Source organism: Periplaneta americana, chromosome 5 (assembly GCF_040183065.1).
Source record: "Periplaneta americana isolate PAMFEO1 chromosome 5, P.americana_PAMFEO1_priV1, whole genome shotgun sequence".
In the NCBI taxonomy this organism is placed as follows: Eukaryota; Metazoa; Arthropoda; class Insecta; order Blattodea; family Blattidae; genus Periplaneta; species Periplaneta americana.
The window spans coordinates 123,765,403-123,789,239 of record NC_091121.1 but is presented as its reverse complement, the minus strand read 5'-3'; the positions used below and the strand labels follow the sequence as shown (position 1 = coordinate 123,789,239).

At 34.9% G+C, this 23,837-nt stretch overlaps 2 protein-coding genes across 14 annotated transcripts in view; one reads left to right on the top strand and one right to left on the bottom strand.

Annotated features, from left to right (window-relative positions):
• The window catches only part of LOC138700143 (U3 small nucleolar ribonucleoprotein protein IMP3), a 180,663-nt gene extending 162,004 nt beyond the window's left edge, over positions 1 to 18,659 (top strand). For 2 of the 4 annotated variants that reach the window (XM_069826522.1, XM_069826516.1), the window contains exon 6: positions 12,960 to 18,659. The gene's annotated coding sequence lies outside the window, so the exon portion shown is untranslated. Of the gene's footprint in view, positions 1 to 12,956 lie in introns of all 4 variants that reach the window. The other 2 variants (XM_069826519.1, XM_069826514.1) reach the window with 1 other exon arrangement.
• LOC138700140 (putative uncharacterized protein DDB_G0282499) overlaps positions 1 to 23,399 on the bottom strand; it is a 72,994-nt gene extending 49,595 nt beyond the window's left edge. For 4 of the 10 annotated variants that reach the window (XR_011332256.1, XR_011332255.1, XR_011332253.1 and 1 more), the window contains exons 1-2: positions 23,260 to 23,399; positions 22,950 to 23,053 (exon numbers count right to left, since the gene is read on the bottom strand). Coding sequence is in view for 3 of the 10 variants with exons in the window: in XM_069826505.1 (XP_069682606.1) it covers positions 22,950 to 23,053; positions 23,260 to 23,288 (133 nt within the window). In the remaining 7 variants the exon portion in view is untranslated. The other 6 variants (XR_011332257.1, XR_011332259.1, XR_011332258.1 and 3 more) reach the window with 5 other exon arrangements.
• Between the last annotated feature and the right edge of the window lie 438 nt (positions 23,400 to 23,837).

Below are 23,837 nucleotides of genomic sequence, written 5' to 3'. Positions count from 1 at the left end.
CTGACAAGAAAGTTCATCTATCTTCCCCCTCTTGGTGATATTGCCACGGCACATGATAAGGTCACAGGACAGGTTTTGCCTCCTCTACTATAGCATAGCTCACCTCAAAATTAGTTTCATGGCGCTCGGTAGAAAATATCCTGAGTAAATCTGTGATTGGTCAGGCTGCCGTACAGCATCTTAAGATCCCACTTTGAGGACATTATTTACCGTGTGAAACAATAGTCACTTGCCAAAGGGGAAAAACATTACTTAAAATGACATTTGTAGGAGTGTGATAAAAACAAGGGCAAAGACGAGGGCAATGACAAGGATCACAACATGAGCTGCGACAAGCACCATAACAAAGATCACGATAAGGACCATGAAAGAATGATAAGAATCACGATAATGAATAAGACCATGATAACGATCCTGACAAAGAAAATAAGGACCATGATAAGGACCACAATAAGACAACAATCGTCACGATAAGGACCATGACATAGACAAGGATCACAGTAAGGACCACGAAAAAGACAACAAGAATCAGCATAACAACCCTGACAAAGACAACAGAGACCCCATGATAAGGACTACAACAAGGTCAAAGACAAGAATCACGATAGGACTAAGTATCACGACGTGAATCATTGTCCTTGTCGTGGTCCTTGTTATGATCCGTGTTTTGGTACTTGTGATCCTTATTGTGATCCATGTCGTGATCGTTGCCGTAGATCTTTGTTGTCTTTGTCACAGTTCTTATCATGGTCACCATTGTCTTTGTCATGTTTCTTATCGTGGTCCTTGTTGTCTTTGTTGTGGTCCTTATCATGATCCTTGTCACTGCAATGACCCTTATCGTTCTTGTTGGCTTTATCATGATCCTTATCGTGGTATTTATTGTCTTTGTTATGGTCCTTACAGTAGTGTTGGTCCTTATCGTGGTCTTGGTTCTTATAGTGGTTCATGTCGTGACCCTTATCATAAACTTTGTCCTTATCGTGGTCCATTTCGTAATTATTATCTTGGCCCTTGTCTTTGTCCATGTAGCGTTTCTTATATTGGTCCTTGTTTTTCTTGTCATGGTTCTTGTGATCCTTACTGCTTTTGTTGTAGCCCTTGTTGTCTTTGACATGTCCCTTATCATGATCTTTGTTGTCTTTATCGTGGTCCTTGTTGGCATTGTAATAGTCCTTATCATCTTCCTTGCTGCTTTCGTCATAGTCCTTATTAGGTATTTCTTGTCTTTGTTATTATCCTGTTCGTGGTATTGGTTCCTTTCATGGTTCTTGTCGTGATCCTTATCATGGTCATTCTCGTGGTGTTTGTTGTGGTCCATGTTGGGATCTTTATTGCAGTCCCTGTCTTTGTTATTGTCGTGGTCCTATAGTGGTCCTTGTCAGTCTCATAGTTCTTATCGCAATCCTGTTCCTTGTAATGCTTATCGTGCCCAATGTCTTAGTTCCTTTCATGATCATTCTCGTGGTGCTCATCGTGGCCCATGTCATGATCTTCATCATGGTCCTTGTCTTTGTCCTTGTTGTGATTCTTGTCATTCTCATAATTCTTATCGCAATTGTGGTCCTTGTGATCTCTATCATGTTCCTCCTTGTGATAACTGTCATGGTCCTTATAGTGATCCCTATCAAAGTGCTTTTCGTGGCTCATATCGCCATCCATATCGTGGTCCTTGTCTTTGTCTTTTGTCGTGGTCCTTATTTTTGCTTTGTCCTTTGTCGTGATCCTTGTTATCTTTGATGCAGTCCTTATCGCGATCCTTTCGTGGTCCTTTTATGGTTCTTTCTTGGTTCTTATCATAGTCATTTCGTGGTCCTTGACGTGATTCTTATCATTCTCCATGTCATGGTCCTTATCGTGATCGTTGTCTTTATTGCAGCTGTTAGAGCGGTCCTTGTTGTTTCCTTCATGGCTCTTATCATAATGCTTGTTGCCATTCTTTATCGTTCCACTCATTATCGTTGTCATGGTCTTTATAGTGCTATTTCTTGTTTTGTCATGGTCCTTATCTTGTTAAATTTCGAAGTCCTTATCGTGGTCCAGTCGTGGTTCCTACTGTGATCCTTGTCTTGTTTGTCATCCATGTCGCGATCCTTATCGTGATCTTTGTCGTGATATTAATCGTGGTCCATATCTGTGATCCTTATCATGGCCCAAGTCGGAGCCCTTATCATGATCCTTGTCATGGTGCTTGTTGCGGTTCATGCCGTGATCCTTATCCTGGTCCTTGTCGTGATCCTTATCGTGATGCATGTTGTAATCCTTATCGTCGTCCTTGTCGTGAACCTTATCATGGTCCTTGATGTGATCCTTATTGTGGTACACATTGAGGTTCTTATTGTGATTCTTATTTTGAAGCTTGGCGGTTTTCATGTCATGATTCTTACTGTGGTCTCTGTCATAGTCCTTATCGTGCTTCTTGTCATGGTTCATGTTGTGATCCTTATCGTTTTTCTTACCGTGGTTCATGTTGTGGTCCTTGTCATTCATATCTTTGTCCTTTTCGTGGTCCTTATGAAGGTCGTTGATATATTTGTCGTGGTCCTTACTGTTGTCCTTGTTGTCTTCCTAATAGTCTTTTTTCGTGGTTCTGGTCCTTGTAATCCTTATCGGGTCCATGTCGTGGTATTTATCATAATCCTTGTCATAGTGTTTGTCGTGTTTCTTGTAATATGTTATCGTGGTCCTGATCTTTGACCTTGTCATGGTCCTTGTTGTCTTTGTTGTGATCCTTACAATGTTCCTTGCTGTCTTTTCCGTGGGTCTAGATTTGTCATTTCAAAATTAATATTGTTCTCCTTCTTTGGCGAATGACTTTCGTGTTACATGCGATATTTCAAATTTTCATAAAAGGTAAACGATCAAGAACGTAAAAAGAGACCTACACCAAAAGTAGACAGACAACTGATAACATTTTGCACTGGTGTGTACTTTGGAGTAATATGAAAATAGGCCTATGAATACACGACGACTAGATGTCTTCCTGGCTACATCGATATCGTGTGAACCGCGTTGTAGAACTTTAACTTTCGACGACCAAGAGTCGTCTCATTCTTTTTTGGGGGAACTGTACCTCTATTATCAGGCAGTACATCTCACTTGACGATATGTATCAGAGGAAGAACAATTGTTTGTATGCATCTGAAGTCTGATCAGTGGAATAGGTACCTAATAGGCAATGCATGCATTGAAGGGGGAAAGGAACTGGCCACCCTACCCCATTATGTCCTGGCCTAGTTGCCTCATGAGTGATGCCTTTTGGTGTTACTTAAGAGGTTCAAACCTGTCTTGGGACAGTTGACTAAAAACAACAAAAATAATAATAATAATAATAATAATAATAATAATAATAATAATAATAAATGGAATTAAAAAATCTTTCTGGATAGCTATTGGATTTCATATTTTTATTAAGTACAACCATTTTGGGAGTTCTCTTCTTGATTTAACATTATTTGATGCGTCATTAAGTATTTTGACAAATTTACAGAAATGTGTGTTGCAATATGTGATCTTAAACATTCCATTTCTAGAGGAATTTTCATTCCTTTTCCTGCAATAATGAACTTGTTAAATTGCAAAATGAAGTGATTTGAATAGTGACAATCCAAAGACTAGTTCTGAAAGAGATTTTCTGTTTTATTTTTTTTAATAGTCTTGGTCTATAACTAAAACAAGTTGGTCTCTTGGGGCTGCAAAAAAGTGTCTTTTTATTGTAAATATAATATAAGGATTTACATCCAGTCGACCTGGTTGACGAGTTGGTATAGCGCTGACCTTCTATGCCCAAGGTTGCGGGTTCGATCCCGGGCCAGGTCGATGGCATTTAAGTGTGCTTAAATGCGACAGGCTCATGTCAGTAGATTTACTGGCATGTAAAAGAACTCCTGGGGGACAAAATTCCGGCACATCCGGCGACGCTGATATAACCTCTGCAGTTGCGAGCGTCGTTAAATAAAATATAACATTTTTTTTACATCCAGGCAAAGAGCAAGTAGATATGTTGACTGTATTTTTACGAAACATAAAATGAATTCACAGGCAATTTAAAACAATTAATATATGAAGTTATTTAATTGTAATTTAGAATTAGACCTGATGAACCCAATAAACAAAATAATATCACTAAATAGAAAGAAAATAAGATAGTTAAATGCATTATACAAATTAACTACATGGTGCTACAATGTTTGAAGAGCCTTGTCTCCCCATCCCCTTTGGGGTGGGATGGGTACATACAAAGTGACTGCACAGTTGCAGAGAAAACTTCACAACCCCACTGTTTTGTTTTTCTGCTGCAGTCCCAATCCTCTACTATTGTAAGAATGGGATCAAGAAAGGAATTTATCACTAGTTTTCGGATTTTAGATAAAAACCTATTTTAATCATTAAACAGTAAGTGCATAAAAACTTGCAAGTATGCTTACACGTTTCATAGAGATCTATGCCTAAAACTGGTACTTTTATAGAACCTAAAAATGCCTATTTTGGCGATAGAGCCTAATTTTGTCTATTTAGTATGTTTTGTCCTAAAAGGTCAAAACATCTTTTTTCGAAAATTTATATTGTAAATTCCAAAATTTATTTTTCATTTTGTATTAATTTTTAACTAGGATTGTAGGCCTGGGAGATGCATCATATTTGGTGGTCTTTTCGAGAGTTCCTTTATTAATTTACAGCATTTCGGGTGCTGTGATGCAGATATAAGAGCCACCACCCGGTTCTTGGAAAAAGAGAAAGTGTACTCAACTATCCTTCCTGTCTGGTATATATTCGTTTGTTGCAAACAAATTGTTCTGTCTTAAGTTCTCGAAGTGAGAAGAGTGATATGTGAATAGGTGACTTGTGCAATGCCGAAAATTAAAACTTCAAAGGATTTTCTCATACATCATTGGCTGCAAGAATTTCCAGACTTCACGTCCAATAGACAAAAATATGCAGCAAACAGAAGAATGCACTGAAATAAGTTATTTTTATTTTAATATATAGGCTACTGGTAAAATGACTTCACAAGCTGGAAGAAAGTTTAATTCCCATCAGTATCTATTTTTTCGCCCTTTTCTGTGATAATGACATAATATTAGCCTTCAAATTTTAAATCAGTTTCATCATGGAGTGACATACTGCCTAATGAAACGACAATGTTTCTTAAAATTTGCATTACTAAAATCAGTACTAAACAATAACAAAGTTTTTTTTTTAAGTCAATTACATACCGTACTGTATTATGAGTAAAAGCTCGTTTATTATGTACATGTGAGCAACGTTTTCTACATTACTGGATCCCACCTTTGTCCTTTTAAGATTATAGAATCAAAAACCATATAACGCTCTCACTCTCCATATTATCCGGATTTTTTTCTTATCCATATTGCTCTCAGCCTCTATAGTCCAGATAATCATGATTCTACTGTACTAGTAAGTGGTTTGTAGTTCTTGCAGTTCTAATAGTAGTGTAATAGCATTTTTATTGTTCTATTATTATTAAATTAATTTAATAATGTGGCAATTTTAGATAAATATTACATAGTTAATTTGGCTAAACTAGCACGAAGTTGATTATGCTTATGTGCTTATCCGCCTTCAACTGTCTTACATTTCTTTTCTCAACCATACCAACATAACTTTGATGACATTACGAAAGTTTCACGCTAGTGTACACGGTACATCCAAGTCATAAGCGGAGTTATGGGAGAGTATGCGGGGAAACTGCCCCCTCCCCAAAAACTTGTCTGAACTCTTTTTTTTTTTCTATTAACATTAGAAAATATTGAATTCAAAAGATTTTTCTTGCTTTTGTTTATGATTAAGTTTCTATACTTAAATTGACGAATTAATGTCTTCAGATCATGTGTCTGGACTATAATATTTATTTTAAATTTCTGAATGTACAATAATTTCTATACCTCAATTGAGTAATGGAAGCATTGTAATGTTTCTTTTTTAACAGCCTGTACTCATGTGTTAGATGTCTGCAGATGTTCAGACCGCCACTTGGAGAAATATGAATAACATATTGCAGAACAATGCAGAAGCCACCGGCGTGGCTCAGTCAGTTAAGGTGCTTGCCTGCCGGTCTGAACCATAAGGTGAATGACAGGTAATCTATGGCGAATCCTCGGCCTCATCTCGCCATCACCAATCTCATCAACGTTAAATAACCTCGTAGTTAATACAGCGTCGTTAAATAACCAAATAAAAAAACAATGCAGAAAAAAGAAAAGTGATCCCAGTATAATGTGTAAACTTAAAGATCAGAGATTAAGTAAAATAATTGGAATTTACATTTCATATGATATCTTCAGGAAGGTAAGCTTCAAATAAAGTTTCTGTTAACACTGTTACATATTATACAAATCTGGCTTTCAGGTAGTAGCTCCCTGTAAAGCAGGTTTGAATAATTTCAAGGAAAAATAGTTCCGGAGCCGGGTATCGATCCCGGGACCCTTCGCTTAACGCACGAACGCTCTTCCGACTGAGCTACCCCAGGAACTATACATCACACCGTCACTGTTACATATTGTTATTGATGTACACAAGTGTTTGTGCATGAGAGAGAAAAATAGGGAGATTATTTTAAGTTATCCCTGTTATAATTTGTAGGAGACCTACAGTTCAAGCCCTATACAACTCGATCCGAAACATCACGGATATGGATGTAACACTGTAATATCTTTATTAAATGATCATATTCCGATATACTGTACCATGGCCAAGCTATAACGGGGAGAGAAGGTAAATAATGTCCCCCATAACCTTGTTACATCGGAATTCTATGGTTTTGCTTTGCTTCCCCCCCCCCCCCCAACTGTTCTCTCTCCGTCTATGACCCAAGCTATGTCTTGCATAGGGTGGGTTGGGATAATTTGGGTATAAAAGAACAGCCTTTTTAAAGTTTAGACCCACAGCCTGTTACCAAGATTATTACACTTTTACTACGTGGTACTACTTCTGATCAATAATATGGTATGAAACGATATCTTTCAACCAATGAAGGCTGCTTACCACACAATTTTATCACTTACCTAGCATTTGTTTATTTTTACCACTTCCCTAGCATTTGTTTCTTTGTTTGTCAACATTTCAAACTGCAAATTCTTTACTGTACTATAAAACATGCTTTGCGATCGTCATTTATTTCCTGCATAGATAGTCAACTGAAAATGGCGATTCCGTTCAAATGTTTTGGTGAAGGGAACATTAGTGAAATAAAATTTTAGTAAGTCAATATCTACCGGTATTTTATTGTATTAGAGCACTTTATTTCTTCTAATCTTTATATACTTTCTTCTGTTTTTATCACCTCTCTACCATTTATTTCTTTGTTTACCAACATTTCAAACTGAAAATTCTTTACAGTACTATAAAACATGCTTAGTGATCGTCATTTGTTTACCGCATAGACAGTCAACTGAAAATGGTGGCTCTGTTCAAACTTTTTGGTGAAGCTAACATTAGTGAAATAAAATTTTAGTAAGTCAATTAATATTTTATTTTATTAGAGTACTTTATTTGTTCCATGTTGAATCTTTCGTACACTATTTTTAACACTTGAATATAAATAATTGATTAAATGGCGATCTTACTCGTGTTAATTATATAAGCATGTGTGGCTTACAGCTGTTTCGGTGCTATTTGACACTATCCTCAGAGCCTACTAGATCTCGGCGCTATCTCAACTTCGCTGCCTGTTGTGTGGGTGTGTTCATGTGATGAAGAGTTGTATCAAATAGTGTGTGTGTTCTGAAATTGATCTGTGTGTTGAGAATTTGATTGGGGTGTGTTTTAGTGTGTCTGTATATTTCAGATTGTGTTGAGTTTTTGGTTTTTGGGTTGTATGTGTAGGATTTCCATGTCTGTATTTATGTTATTGTATATGTGGTTAGCATTAGTTATGTGTTCGGCATATGTAGATGTATTGTGTCCTCTGGTTATTGCTTTAACGTGTTCTTTGTATCGAGTTTGGAATGATCTGCCTGTCTGTCCAATGTAGAAACTGTCGCAACTATTGCATGTGAGTTTGTATACGCCTGTGTAGTTGCATTTATTTGTTTGTGTTGTTCGTGTGTTGAGATGTCTTTGTAGTGTGTTTTCTGTTCTGTATGCTATGTTGTATTTCTGTTTTCTGAATGAGGATGTGATCTTGTGTGTGTTTTTGTTTTCGTATGTTAGTGTGATGTATTTCTTGTGTTCTTGTGTTTGTGTTGTGTTTTTGTGTTTGTTGAGTTTTTGTTTTGTCTTCCTTATGATATTGTCTATTATGTTTGGGTTGTAACCATTTTCTTGTGCTATGTATTTGATTGTGTTCACTTCTTCATTGTGGTGTTGTTGACTCATGTTGAGTAATCTGTATACCATTGTCCTGAATGCAGCATGTTTGTGTTGTGTGGGGTGATTAGATGTGTTGTATATGTGTGTGGTGGTGGTGGTTGGTTTTCTGTATATTTTGAAGATGTGTTTGTTGTCAACTTTTGTTATGGTGATGTCTAGGAAATTTATGGAGTTATTGTTTTCAAGTTCCAGTGTGTATTGGAGTTTTGGGTGTATTTTGTTTATGTATTGGTGTAGTTTGTGTATTTGTCGTTTGTTTCCTTTGTATAGTATGAGTATGTTGTCTACGTATCTGTGCCAGTATATTATGTTGTCTGCATATTTGTTGTGTTCATTGTTGAGTATGTATGTTTGTTCTATGTTGTGTAAAAATATCTCTGCTAGTATGCTAGATATGGGTGATCCCATTGGCAATCCTTCTGTTTGAGTGTAGTAGGTATTTGTTGTTGTGTGTGAAATAGTTTTTCTTTGTTATGATGTCTGTGATTTGGATGATTTCTTCGATGTGTTCTTGTGGTGTGTTGTTGTCTATGAGCATTTGTTTTAGTATCTGTAATGTGTCTTGTATCGGCATGTTAGTGTATAAGTTAGTGACATCGAAAGATGCTAGTGTTGCACTGTGTGGAATGTGTTGTTGTTTTGTTTTGTTGACTAGGTCTATAGTGTTTTTTATTGTTGTTTGTTTTCTGAATGTTATGTTGTTTCTGATGATTTTGTCCATGTGTGTGGCTAGTTTGTGTGCTGGTGCCTGTTTGTAGTTGATTAGAGTTCTGATTGGTATGTTTTCTTTATGTATCTTGGGTAGTGCATTGAGTTTAGGTGCTACTGGTTTGATGGGTTTGAGTTTTTGTTTCATATTGTGCGGTATTACGTGTTTGCTTTTGTTGATTGTGCTTTTTATTGTGTTGTGGTATTGTGTGGTGGGAACTTTTTCAAGTTCTGTGATGTTGTTTTGTTTAAAGTATGTTTCTATTTTGTTGTGTAGATCTTGTTTGTGTAGTATTACTGTGCAATTGCCTTTGTCTGCTTTGGTGAAAATGAGGTTATGTTGTTGTTGTTTTGCTTTTAGTGTTTTTATTGTTTTCTGTTCTCTTTTGTGTTGGGTTCGTGTATTTTGTTTATGTGTCTTATGATGTTTTGTCTGATGTATTCTTGGTGTTCTGTTTTTGTGTTTTGTATTGCTGTTTCTGTGTTGATGATTGTCTGTGTTGTTGTGTAGTATGTTATCTTTTAATCCTTTTTCCAATAGAATGGTTTCGTTCCGGTTGAAGGTTATGTTTGTTGTGTTGTGTATTTTTGGGTGGAATTTGTGTTCCGATTTGTGTGTTTTGTTTGTTGTGTTTTTAGTTTTGCTATCTTGGTATTGTGTCGTTTCTTTATTTTGTGGCTGATGTTGGATATTATTTCGTTGGTGTGTGTTATGATTTCTTCTAGTTCTGTATGGTGAGTGATGTGTGCTAGATGTAGATATGTTTTGTATGCATTTGTGTTATGTTTGTTTTTCATGTAATGTAGGTGTTTGATGTTGTTACGTATGTGTAATTTCTGTGCTTGGGTTTTAGTCTTTTGAGCTATGCGTGAGGTGTTTTTATGTGTATTTGTGCGTATTTTGGTGTGATCTGTTGGTTTAAACATGTGTGATTAAATATGATGTTGAGTGAGGCTTTGATAGTCTTGATATGCGCTGACCTATATATTATTATGACATCAGTTATGATGTGTCATCAATCAATTACTTTATTTCTTCTAATCTTTATATATTTTCTTCTAATCGTGTAATAGTCAAATCCCATTAGAGTTTTGATTTTCTCTAGATAAATCAAAACCTCTAGTGAGATTACTGTTGATAAATTTTCCTCTCAGTTTTTTGTATGTTAGCACTGTGACCTTCTAGAATGATTGTATTGCATTTTCAAGCTTATTCATCTCTTCTTATCATAATAATAATCCTATGTTTAACTATATCCAATTTACCCTATGAGTGGATAAATTTGGGTGTAATGTGTATTATTGAAATAAACATGCATTAAAGTCATAAAATAAACTTATCCCAACCATAGGTTAGTATGATATGCAAATTTCGGTAATTGGATAGGATAGATCTACCTTTTACATAATATGTCGTTTTACCACTAACTTTACATCACAAGAAGTACTACTTGTTGTCTTTGTGTATTTAATTGGTTATGTCTTTTTTTTTTTCTATTTTTATTAAGTTCCAGTGGTGGTTTGGGAGCAACAGAATATAAGCAGAGGGTGTGAGGGCGATTACAAAATTACATTCTGAATTAGATTCGGATATGGCTAATACATTAGCGGTACTCTATGAGGTAGTACATATAATTAAAGTTGAATCAATTCTCAGTTAAGTCAAAGGTATCACTTGAACTTTCTCTGCGCTAGTTTCGCCTACCCTTATCCTATGATATGAAAAAATATAATAATTATTTCTATTTCTACTACTGTATATATTATTATGACATCAGTTACGATGTGTCATCCCACACAAAAGCACCTGTGTATGTGTTTATTATCTACAACAGCTGGAATTTAGTACCTAGAATTTATCTTATTTTGTAAACTCAAATAACTATCCCTCATTAAAATCAGGGACAGAAAACACTTCGCATATTTATTTGTCTTTTACCAATCCATAATTTATTTTGTGTACTTGGTCATCATCTGGAATGAAAAGTAGATTAGAGCCAATCCATGAAAATGTGGACAAATAAATAAAAAAATTAAAATGTATTAAACTCCATTATTAAAGCAGCATAAGATAGGCAAAACATTGTAGTTTTGTAGCATAAAATTAGTGTGTTTAGTATTTTATCATTTATTCACTTTTAAGATAATGTATAGATAAGAGAATTACTTGCTAGCAAAGGAACTGTGTCAAATAAAATTGGCAATACTGTAATCTTGTGATTTAAAAATGTGACGAAGAATTCCAGATTATTGTTGGATGCAGACTGCTTTAAAGAATCTTATTAGACTGCTTTAAATAATCTTATTCTCTACTGTACTTCAAAGCATATGTTGGTAAGTTTTTCTTTGTAAATTTTATCCCAGTAACATAATATGTGAGTGAATAACTAGCATTTTTTTTTTGAAGAGAAGTTAACATTGATCTCTATCTAACAATGTATTTTAAATGAGCTTAACCATTATTTTCACTGAAAAAAATATGTAACGGTTGTGACAAGCAAAATAATAAAAGATATAAATAAATTGTTTATAGAAATGACCGACTACATAAAATTAATTGATATACATTGGTTTGCAAGAATATTTAAGTACATACTGTATAATAATTATTGTTCTAGTGATTGTTTTATATAAAATTTCATTAATTTTAAGCACATAAATTGTTTGCTATTGTCTCTTAAGAAAATGAAATAAGATGTATACAAATAGAATAATCCTCTGATTGAGGTTCTGGCTGATATGTACATCTAATATCAGGCAATACATCTCACTTGACGATATGTGTCGGAGTAAGAACAATTGTTTGTATGCATCTGAAGTCTGATTAGTGTAATATGTTACTAGTCAGCGATGTATGCAATGGAGGGGACCACCCTACCCCATTATCGCCTGGCCTAGTTGCCTCATAAGTGGTGCCTTCGAGGTATCACTTGTGAGATTCAGATCTGTCTTTGGACAGTTGACTGAACAACAACAAATAGAATGCAAAGAACGAGAAAAAAATGAAGGAAGATCCAGAAAAATGTGAAGCTCACTTGGAAAAAGAAAGAAAGAGTGATGCAGAAAGAAGAAAAGGGAACTATTATTAAAAAACAAAATAGAACTGATGAAGAAACGCAAGAGTGATGCCCTTAGACAGAGAACATGCATAGCAAAAAGAAGGCCAATACCAACCCAGAAAATACACTGTTAGACAAATTTAAACTTTTTTTTTGCTCCTTTGAACGAAAATAGGTGATTATTTATAATTCGACCCTGCTGAATCCAAATCTGGAATTGGAAATGCTGTATCATCTCTCGTTTTCCCGGAATTTTCATTTTCATTTTTAATTGAAATTGAATTTCCTTCGTAATATTTGAAATCATTTTTCTTTCTTTGCTCATGAAATAAAATTTATATGTTGAAGTGAATAAATATGAAATAAAAAAATATAGGACTGCTCTAGGAAGAAATGTCATGCAAAAAAAAAAAAAAAGAAAGAAAGAAAGAAAGAAAGAAAAAAGGGAAAACACATTTTTATTCACATTTTCAAAAATTTTTTCTTGAACTCTTCCGTTTGTAACTGCCATCAGAAACGTCTTCCTTGAGGTTCCAACAATAGTCTGCTAACACGTTCTGTACCGATTTTCCTGCATATCTTCTCTCCATGACAGAAATATCCTGGTGAAATCTCTCACCGCATTCATCACTAACTGCGCCCATGTTGGGGGGGGGGGGAGAAGTCTAAATGCGAGTGTAAAAAGTGAATTTTCAAGGACATATTGCATCCCATACGCTGGTAAGACTTCAACAAGTTCCTAATAAGTTCCTTGTAGTTGTCAGCTTTCACATTTCCAAGAAAATTACAGCATACTTGTCTGAAAGCTAACCATGCACATTTCTCTTTTTTTTTTTCATTATACATCATTCCCTGAAGAAGATGGCAGAGCTAGCCTCGAAAGCTTGGAAGCAAATCTCCAGCTCACCTGGCTGAGAACCCGAGAAGAGTTATTCTACATCAAACGCCGGGAAAGCCTCAAGTCATACATTATACATCTTGATTACACACCACAGGAATCAAAACCAAAGGCGCCAAGACCAGAAACAGCCAGTTCTGAAGATGGCCAATAGCAGGCCGAAACATGTTAACAGGTAATAAAATTTAACACGTGAAAAACACATTATACGTTTTCTGAAATCTTTTTTTTTTTTGTTAACAATTCCACAAGGTTGTCATCATGAATGATCTCACGAATTTGTGGCCCAATAAATATACCTTCTTTTAACTTACTATCAATGAATTTAGGAAATTTTTCCCTCAAGTACCCAAAATCCTGACCATGTTTATCCAAAGCCTTGACAAAATTTTTCAAAAACCCTAATTTTATATGCAACGGTGGTAACAGAATCTTGTCTTTCTCAACTAAAGGGTGATTCTTAACACTCTTCTGTCCAGGAACGAAGTTTTTTGCATGGCCCAATCCTCAATGTTGTAATGTTTATCCTTTGCTTGGCTGTCCCATTCACAAAGAAAGCAACAAAATTTTGTAAACCCAGATTGCATGCCTAAAAGTACTAATCTTTTGAGGTCTCCACATATCTGCCAACCATATATTGCATAATTTATTAGTTTTAATATTTCATCCATATTTTCATAGGCTATGTTTCCTTCTTGTTCACAGAATAGGCAAGGAGTACTGATGGGTAGATATTCGCATTATCCAACAATACTGCTTTTAAACTAATCTTAGATGAATCTAAAAATAGTCTCCACTCGTTAGATTGTTTGTTACTAATTCCAAGTTCTTGCAGAAGGTCTGGTACATCATTGCAGTAAGTCAACTCATTACTAACAGAAAAAAAATGTGTCAGTGATTGCTGATATTTTTGATATGACACCTTAGCACCATCTTGTAATAAATTACACCCTTGAAGACGAGAACCTAATAATTCCACTTGAACTTTAGAAAGATTGAGACCTCGGATTAGATCGTTTAGTTCACATTGGGAAATACAGTGAGGTATATTTGGTTCTGGCTCTAGAAAACTTGAATCAGTGTTTGAATATGAGGGTCCAGGTTCCTCGTCTGGAGAAGGTCTGCTTAGTTCTGTTTCATCCACTGTCTATTCTTTAGGGGACTTAGGAATTGGTATTAAATTATGACTCATAGGTTTTTTGGCTGAAGGAACATTGAGATAAACTATAGAATGTTTTGATTTAGAACTATATCTCACTATATTCGTTAAACAGAAATAACAATCCGTAGTATGATCTTTCTGCTCTGTCCATATTACAGGGTTTCCGAAGAACATTGATTTATGAGTGCCATTAAGCCAACTACGTAAAGTTCGCGAACAATCACAACAAATTTTACCTGGCGCCCAGCTCTTTCCCTCGTTTACTTTATTTCCGAAATACAACTCATAGGCTTTTTTCACTATAGGAGTAATAGTATTTGTCTGTGACTTCATAGTAAATTCACCGCAAATATAACAAAACAAGTTCAGATTATTCACACATTTGCATGACATGGCAAAGTCAATAACTGAGTTACAATATTATAATTTAAAAAACAATGATGAATGCTGTTATCATTTTGTTAAAATACACCTTACACTTCACCTCACAATACACACTCAGATTCACAATTTCACGAACATATACAAACATAAAATATGGCTACTTGCGAAGCGATCAGAAAGAAAGTTAGCATATTACTAAGAAGGCAATTCACAAAAAAACAATTTTAACAGAGAAATAGGACATTAATCTATTGCCAGATGTTCCCTTCACCAAATATTAAGTGCCATTCATAAACATACAAGATTGGTAAAAGCATCTTATCCATTTGTTTGGAACAAACGTTAAGCTGGATGCAGAGACCGGAAACCATAAAACTATAAAATGAGAGTGTTTCGCAAAAGATTTAGGTGATACAGCAAAACGGTTGTCCTATTCGTTATCAGCACATCTCAATACATAAAGATCACTTAGTTTTATTTAAAGGATTATTTCATTGTTTATCATTGATATCATTGCATCCATGGGTTCTTATAAAATACTCAGTCATTAATAAAAGCCACAAACAGGTGAAACAACATTTGCCAAATAGTCCCAGGAAGAAATTAGCTGTTGTTCGTAAACTAGTTATGGATATAATTCCACCAGAAGAAGAAAGAAGACAACTTTTTTCATAAAACGAACAAGAAACTGACAAAAAAAATGGCTTAGCAAAAGAAACAAGAGATTGTTAGAAGAATTTTACTGCAAAGACAGCAATAGTTAGCAAGCACCTGGATATAAAGCTACTATATCACTGAAATGGCATGGCACTGGGAAATGCAAACATGTTCCTAAGTGTTATTTCATTAGTGAATTATTTCAACCTTTTCAGTTACAGTACATTGACATCAACAATTGGAAGATCATTTTATAATTTGCATCCACCATTTGTTTTTTTCATTTTCTGCATTGCCTCATAATATTTGTGCATTTATTTATCATGAAAATGTCAAATAGACCTACTTAACTCAACTTAATTCTCTTTCTAAGGTTTGACTTATTTCCCACCCTTGCCCAAAGAAATTCTTTCCAAAGTTTCTTGTGACATTCATAGTGAAACATTATTTTGTGAAAAATGCAAAAATATAGGCTACCTCATACATGATGCATTCACTGCAGAAACATCAATAAAATTACTTAGACTTGTTAATGTACATAATGATGAATATGGTAAACTTACATTGATAGAGTTAAATGATTCAACTTCTGAGTCATGTTCCTCATAATAGTTTCAGGTAACCAAGCAAAGGTGTAAACAGAAGACATTTCATATGTAAGTTTTGATCAAATAAAAGCCATTCTTCCAGAGCCAGCATTGATGATGAAAGGCAACAGAATGTATTACAAGTTTTAGAAAGCTATAGATATATAGGAAAAATAATGTTCTCTATTCAGTGAAATCTATGCGTTCCATTCTTCATAGGTCATACACGTCACAAAAGGGTGTCATACCTGTTGCATACATTATTATTATTATTATTATTATTATTATTATTATTATTATTATTTTATAAGGTAAAGGCGTCTGTAGTTGACAGGTCACCTATAGCTGATAGTCATATATTAAAAGGAATAAAACTAAGATTATAACAAACCAGAGGGATTTCTATTGGATTTGGACAGATATGTATTCTTTGGCAGAGGGAAGCTACCATATTAATTGTTGCAGTAATTCTTTGTGTTAAAAGAAATTGTTTTCTGCTATATGTATCTAGGAAGGTATGTTGGTATTTTCCTCAAGAAAATCATGAGAACATGACATTTAAAATTTTAAGAAATGTATAATTGTTTTAAAATTTCGATGTCATAGTTGTTCTTTCTGTTGTAAGGAAACTATAAATAAGTGATTCATTTACTTCATAACCTATCTTTATGTATGTTTCACCATTTATATTGGTTGTCAGGTATGGAAACTGTGAGTACAGTGAAACCTCTCCTTACGGACACCCCCAAGATACGGACACTCCTCATATATGGACAGATTTTTATGTCCCAACTGAAATAATATAGAAATAATGATAAATTTAACTCTCGTTTACGGACACTCTCAGACACGGACAGCTGTTTCACAGTCCTAAAGCTTGCTTTACCTCCTGAATGCGGACAGAACTTGGATTTCAAAACCTAAGGTGTTACAAAAAATGGAAAATTTAGTTTTGAGAACTGTACAAAAATTCCTTAACATGAAAGAAGACAATAAGGGTCTTGTAGGCTACCACTAGTTCAGCCAGCTACCCTTTGTTAGCTGGAAGCGGGTGGATAAACAAAGTCATCAAATTTAACCTGTCTGATGGGTCCAAGGTTTCCACGATTGTGAAATTGTAAGTATTTGACACATGACAGGGTTAGTAGGATTATTCTCTTCACTTCAATCAGTTGTACTGTTTCGAAAGACATGGCACCTGAACGTAAAGGTTAATTTGAAAACTGTAAATTACAGTACTGCATAACTGCAGCCCTAGAATAAAATTGCATGGCACAGTACTGTATTTTCCTTTTTCAGTCTTATCTACTGTAGTTCAAAGTTGCAAAGAATTTACTGTAGCACAGTAGACTGTATTTAGAATTAAACTACAGTAATACATTTCATTTAAAGCGTGAAGAGATACATAATGCATATTATAAATTTACTGTTAGATTGGGGAGCCTCCCTCCCAATAAAGGACACCTCCCAGGTGCGGACACATTGTTACATCCCTTCGATGTCCTTAAATTAGAGGTTTTGCTGTACATAGGTTCCTATAGATTAGAGGCATGTCACCTCTAGGTGCCAACTGTAAGTATCAAGTTTGTAAGCCAAAATGAACAAGTTGATCATGCTATACCACTTACATTACTGTACTTTGTTCTTAACCTATAGTTAACATGGGCTGTCATATTTAGGTGCCAAATATGTCAGCGTAAGGGAATATTGTGTAACATTAATGATGTATTTTAAATAAGTCTACATATGACTCCAAAGAAAATCCTGCAGAATTCCAAAGAAGCTATGACTGATGATATAGCTACAGTCAAAAGAGGATGGAGTTTCAGTGCTGCAGCAAAACATTATGGAGTTCCCAGGGTCACCCTTATGGCCAAATATAAGGGGCAGATTTCCATAGATAGAAAATGAGTTCTCCTCTTGATAATGAACACTTATTAACATAGTGGATCATAACAATGCAGAAAGCTGGTTTTCCAATAAAAGACACGTTTCTGTATTCATTTAAAAATACTTGTAGCCGAGAAGGAAATTCCCGTGAAAAATTATTTTCCAAGCAAAAAATAGTATCATGACTTTAAAAGAGACATACCAATATAAGTTTAAGAATCTGCCAAAATTTGACTTCAAGGAGGCAGCAAGTCAGTGAGCACCATATTAAGCAGAGGTTTGGGAAAGTATAATTGTATATATCAGAAAACGTCAAAAACAAAAACTTCTTAAAAAAACCTCCTCTTTGCTGATGATCAAATCATATTAGCTAGTAACGAGGATTCGTTACAAAGGGGACTATTTGAATTATATAAAATTACGAAAGATATGAATCTAACTATTTCGAAAGAAAAAACAAAAGTAATGGCATTTATAGACAAAAGGGTGGTGAGACCAAAGGTAGTAGTGTAAGACTATATCATAGAACAAGTTAATACTTTTAACTTCCTTGGCTGCCATCTATCATATACTCATGAAAAAGATATTATAAAATTACCAAATTTAATAATATATATGTGGGACCATTAGAATAACACTCCGAAATAAAACAAGGAAAGATACACAGATTAAACTATAAAGTTATGGCAATACCAACGGGCTTATATGCGAGTGAAACTTGGACCTTAAAAGAGAAAGATAGAAGTCGACTACAGGCAGCTGAAATGCGATTTCTTCGAAGTGTAGTAGGAGTAACTTGACTGGATCATAATAGGAATGAGGAAATAAGAAACAATCTAAAAGTTAACAGTCTGTAGAAACTGTAGATGAGTATAAACAGAAATGGTGGGAACACGTACAACGCATGAGCCAAGATAGAATCCCGAAAATAATCGCTGACTATGTACCCACTGGAAAAAGAAGTATCGGCCGACCAGCAAAAAGGTGGATACAAGAAATAAAGAAGCTGCAACGGGCTTAAAGCCTACAGCTTGAAGTAGAAGAAGAAGATAATTGTATTTTGAAGAGAAGGGGCTGTCACCAGTTCTCAAAGATCATACGCAATCTTCAATGCTGATGAGACAGCATTCCTTTTAAATCCTACTAAGGGAGGGAAAGTTCTTGCAGAAAAAGGGTCAAAAATGGTTTACTAGGGTGCAGGAAATAATAAGAAAGAGAAAATGACTGTTTTAATAATGGGTAATGCAGCCGTAAGAATAGCTCCACCAATGATAGTTTATTGATATACCAGGATACCGGCATCTATAAGTAATGAGTTCCAGATGACTGGGCTATCTATCATTCTGAAAGTATTGGATGAGTCACGAGCTATTCTTTGAGTACCTATGTAGCAAATATATTCCACTGATATTTGCTTAATAATAAATATTGATAGATTGTTAAGTTATTTAACAAATAATAACTTCACTGTGTTAATAGTATATATTTTGGTGCTGTTACCTGATTTACTAATTTCGACATGGTTTGTGTTATCCTCTAAATCATAGTGAGTTCCAGTGCTATTTTTTGGTTTCTTGTAGTGGGGTGTGTTCATGATTTCATCGAAAAGGGTGTGTGTTTTGAAATTCATTGGATGTTCAGGATGTATTGTGAGTGTGTTTTTGTGCATTTGTAAATTTCATATTCTTTTAGAGTGTCAAGTTTTTGGTTTTCTGGCTGGGTGTGTAGTATTTTCAGTTAACACTTTGTTTTTTGTGACTTAAATCCTTGAATGAGATGTAAATTGTCTTAAAAATATTTCATTCTCAAAGAAAGAGTAACTTTTGTCCATTTTGAAGGCCATGAAATGTGTGATTCTCTTAAAAGGCTTTCATACTTATGTTAGAGATGAGTAGAATTTTTTTTTTTTTTTTTTTTTTTTTCAATTATGCTTACAATAAAACAAGTGTCAGCTATAAGTATCTAACATGTCAGCTAAAGGAACCTCTATCTAAGCAGGGTGCATAGGTGATGTTGTGTAAGTTAGAATTTATATTATTCTAACATCTGTTATTATTGAAATATGAGTTTTAACAATAGGACATACGGTACTACAGTAATTTGAGTACTAAGAAATGTATTTACAAAAAACAATATCTTATTATTGTGGACACAGTGCCTAATATCAGTTCAAAATTTCCTTAAGCTGTTAGCTATAAGTTCCTTTATCTTACTCCTGATTATCATCTTTGAGTTTTCAGAGTTTTTGCGAATAACTTGGCTATATTGTAAATTATTTTCATTTGTTAAAGATTTGACAACTCTCAAAGTTTTACAAATGAATTAAGTAGCAAGTTAAGTCGAATGTTATGTCCATATACTGTCACATCCGTTACAGAATTTTAAGGGAATATATTTCTGTTATCAATCAATTCTCTAAATTTATTTTCTTGTGATTGTAGCTTGAGACCTAGGCCTATATTTTAATGACGTTCTCTTCAGTTTTTCACTTCCATGGGAATTGTAAATTTTACTTCTTTGTGTCAAAATGTCACACCTGTTACAATAGATTGACCTATTAGTTACCAATTAACCTACATATAACTATACCCAAATTACCCCAAATTTGTAGCCTAAATTGTAGTTTACTAACAAACTGTAAACTGTTAATGATAATATATTACATTTATTAACTACAGTAGGCCTACATGTTCTAAACATATACATAATGTATGAATTTGGTTACTGCATCCGTGCTGGTTCTCCAACAGTATTACTTTCAACGTGATGTGTCATTTCATACACTGGTAAAAAAGTTTCTTTTACCAGTGTGATCAACACAAATTTTTAACATTCCATGGTAAACAATATAGGTCAATTGGCATGTGTTTGAAGACTAGGTAAAGTTTTATTCAATAAACTGTAACTTATACCCAAATTATCCCAAATTTGTAAATTGTAATAAATGTAACATGTTCTAAACGTGTGTAATGTATTACACATACATAAATTTGATTACTGTATCTTGGCTGGTTTCCCGACAATAGATATTTCTTTGAATGTGATGAGTCTTTCCATAGACTGGTAAACAAAGCAACATTTTCTTTTATTACCAGACAGTATCAGTGTAATCAACACAAATTTTTAACACTTCATGATAGCCAATTTTGAAATAGACAACACAGTGTGTGTGTGTGTGTGTGTGTGTGCGTGCGTGTGCGTGCGTGCGCGTGTATTAAATTGGCATGTGTTTGAAGCTTAAGTAAAATTTCATTCAATAAATTGTAACTTAGGCCTATGCTCAAATTACCCCTGACCCCTCCCTCCCCCCATGAATATGTGACAGCCTAAGTTAATTCAGGTTTTTGTTATGCTTTGCATATACGAATCTGTGCAGGACTTTCAAAGTCTGGTGATTTTTGTTTAGTGATCTTAACAATAGGTACTGGTCTGTCAGTGGCTAGCATAATGGCAGACGTACAGACGAAGTTACATTATGAAAACTGTGTGTTTATTTCAGTATTATTCATTGTGCTTCACTATTTTTCAGCAGTTATTGAATTCATACAAGCTTTGCGTTCTTCACATTACATCGTATCATGCGTTTTATATCCCTTATGTTCCTTTCCTTCACTAGAAACCACAACGTTTATACTACCATGTCCACACACCTCTCATTTCAGACATAATGGTAAAGGTTCAGTATGTATTTATTTATTTTATTGGGTTATTTTACGACGCTGTATCAACATCTAGGTTATTTAGCATCTGAATGAAATGAAGGTGATAATGCCGGTGAAATGAGTCCGGGGTCCAGCACCGAAAGTTACCCAGCATTTGCTTGTATTGGGTTGAGGGAAAACCCCGGAAAAAACCTCAACCAGATAACTTGCCCCGACCGGGATTCGAACCCGGCCACCTGGTTTCGCATCCAGACGCACTGACCATTACTCCACAGGTGTGGACTTCAGTATGTATGCCCCGCTAGAAAACACTCCTACAATATCCTAAAATTTGCTAGAATTTATAATATGGAGTAGTGGAAATTGGGACAAGGTATAGTATCCACCAGCCAATGAATAAATATTGCACACTTTTATCACTGCCAATCTGGCGCTATAAACCAATTTTAACACCTTTTTCACAGCCACAACACATTACAATTTTTGTTGCACTATATTATGTGGAATTATCACTGCACTGATACATTGATTGCCTGCCATCACGTTCCACTTCTTCCACTAGATGACTCCTGACACACATACACCACGGTGGGCAACATATGCAAACGAAATTATACTAAAGTGAGAAATGTTACTACTTATAGTAGTATTATGTGACAGATTAGGTGTGTATCATGTGAGAGGTTGGGTTAGGTTAGATTAGGTGTGTAGTATTATGTGAGAGGTTAAGGTTAAATTATGTATGTAGTATTATGTGAGACGTGTTGGCGACACTGAAAGCATTATCACATTCAGGAGAATATGGCCGGTTTTTTCATTCACGCACGACGAATTTGGCATGTTGGGTGGGCAACAGCTCTTCCAGTGATCACACCAAATTTTCACTACTCCATACTATAAATTCCAATCATTTTCAAGGTATTTTAACAATTCTCTCTAGTGTCACGGACGTAAGTAACCTATTATATAATTGCATTTAGTTCCTTAAGTGTCTGTTTTGTACATTAATCAATGTGTTTATGCAGTGATAATTCCATATAGCCTATAGTGAAGTAAAAATTGTAATATGATGTGGCTGTGACAAAACTGTTGAAAATTGGTTTAGAACGCCACATTGGTAGTTATAAAAGTGTGCAATATTTGTTCAGTGACCGTTGGATACTCTACGTTATCAAATACTAATACACACTTATGTAACCTAACCTAATCTCTCACAAATGCTACACGCGTAATTTTGTTTGCAATGTTACCGGCTCTACTACGCCGAGTCGGGAGCCACCTAGTGCATGAAGCGGGAAGCATGCCAAGAATGGCGACTCATTTGAATCACTAAAATCTTCATTATTTTTACATTTTGCTCCTGAAATGCGTTTTGTGCAATAATCAATGCGTTAATGTAGTGAACATCACAGACATAGTGTAATAAGAAGTTAAAGGGAACAAATGTTTGGTGACAGTGATATTGTGAAAAATTCGTTTACAGTGGCGCGAACGTATTGAACCTTCAATCTTTAATTTAACAATATTAAACATTTCCAATAAATTTCACAATTTTATAACTGATATTTCTGCAAATGTAAATTTGTAACTTAGTAAATTAAACATACTCACTTTTAAAACACAATCTTTCCTCAATAGTCTCTGCAATTGCATTGGGAAAATGATGTTTCTTCATATCGTTATCAATGTTTTCAGTTTTCACACCAACGAGAAACCTGAAAAGTAATGATGGAATATGTGCCTAACAATTAACGTTAATATTGGCTGATGACGCAACTGCAAAACTCTTACTCTTAATATAAACATTCATTGAAAGACTTATTTATTCGTTTACAACGCGAATTTGTAAACATGAGATTAGGGTTGCCAACACATTCTCACGACTATGTCACTTCACTTCACATTGAATAATGTTATTTACCCCCATTCATCTGACGATTTTGGCGTCATTCTGTTTCTCAAAAATGATTACGCGAGGCGCTGTTACATTAAATACCATGGATAAATATATTATTAGTGACGTGGCGTATTACATGGGTGTCACCGGTCATTAATCAATACAACTTACAAGCAAACGTTCTGATGGGGGCAGATAAAAAAGTTAATTTTTTTTCTTCCACCATGTTAATAATGTCAAAAGAAGTGCTTATACAAATTTTGGCCACTCGACCGCAATTACGAGGGCCGTAAAAAATAAATTCGCCAGGGGCCGTTAACAGAAAGAAAAAAACACAATTTCATTGGAGAAATTTATTAGAACGGACACAGCTTATTGAGTTATTTTTCAACATATTTTCCATCGGAATTGACGCATTTCTCACATCGTAGGATCGACAGAGAGAGGTGCAGACGCAGTCAAACGCTGGTTCCGGACTGAGGCGGCTGACTTCTACGACACAAAAATTGATCACATGTTATGAAAAATGTCTTAATTCCAGTGGGGGTTATGTTGACAAATAGCGCAACAATTGCTGCATATGTTTCAATAAATATTTCCAT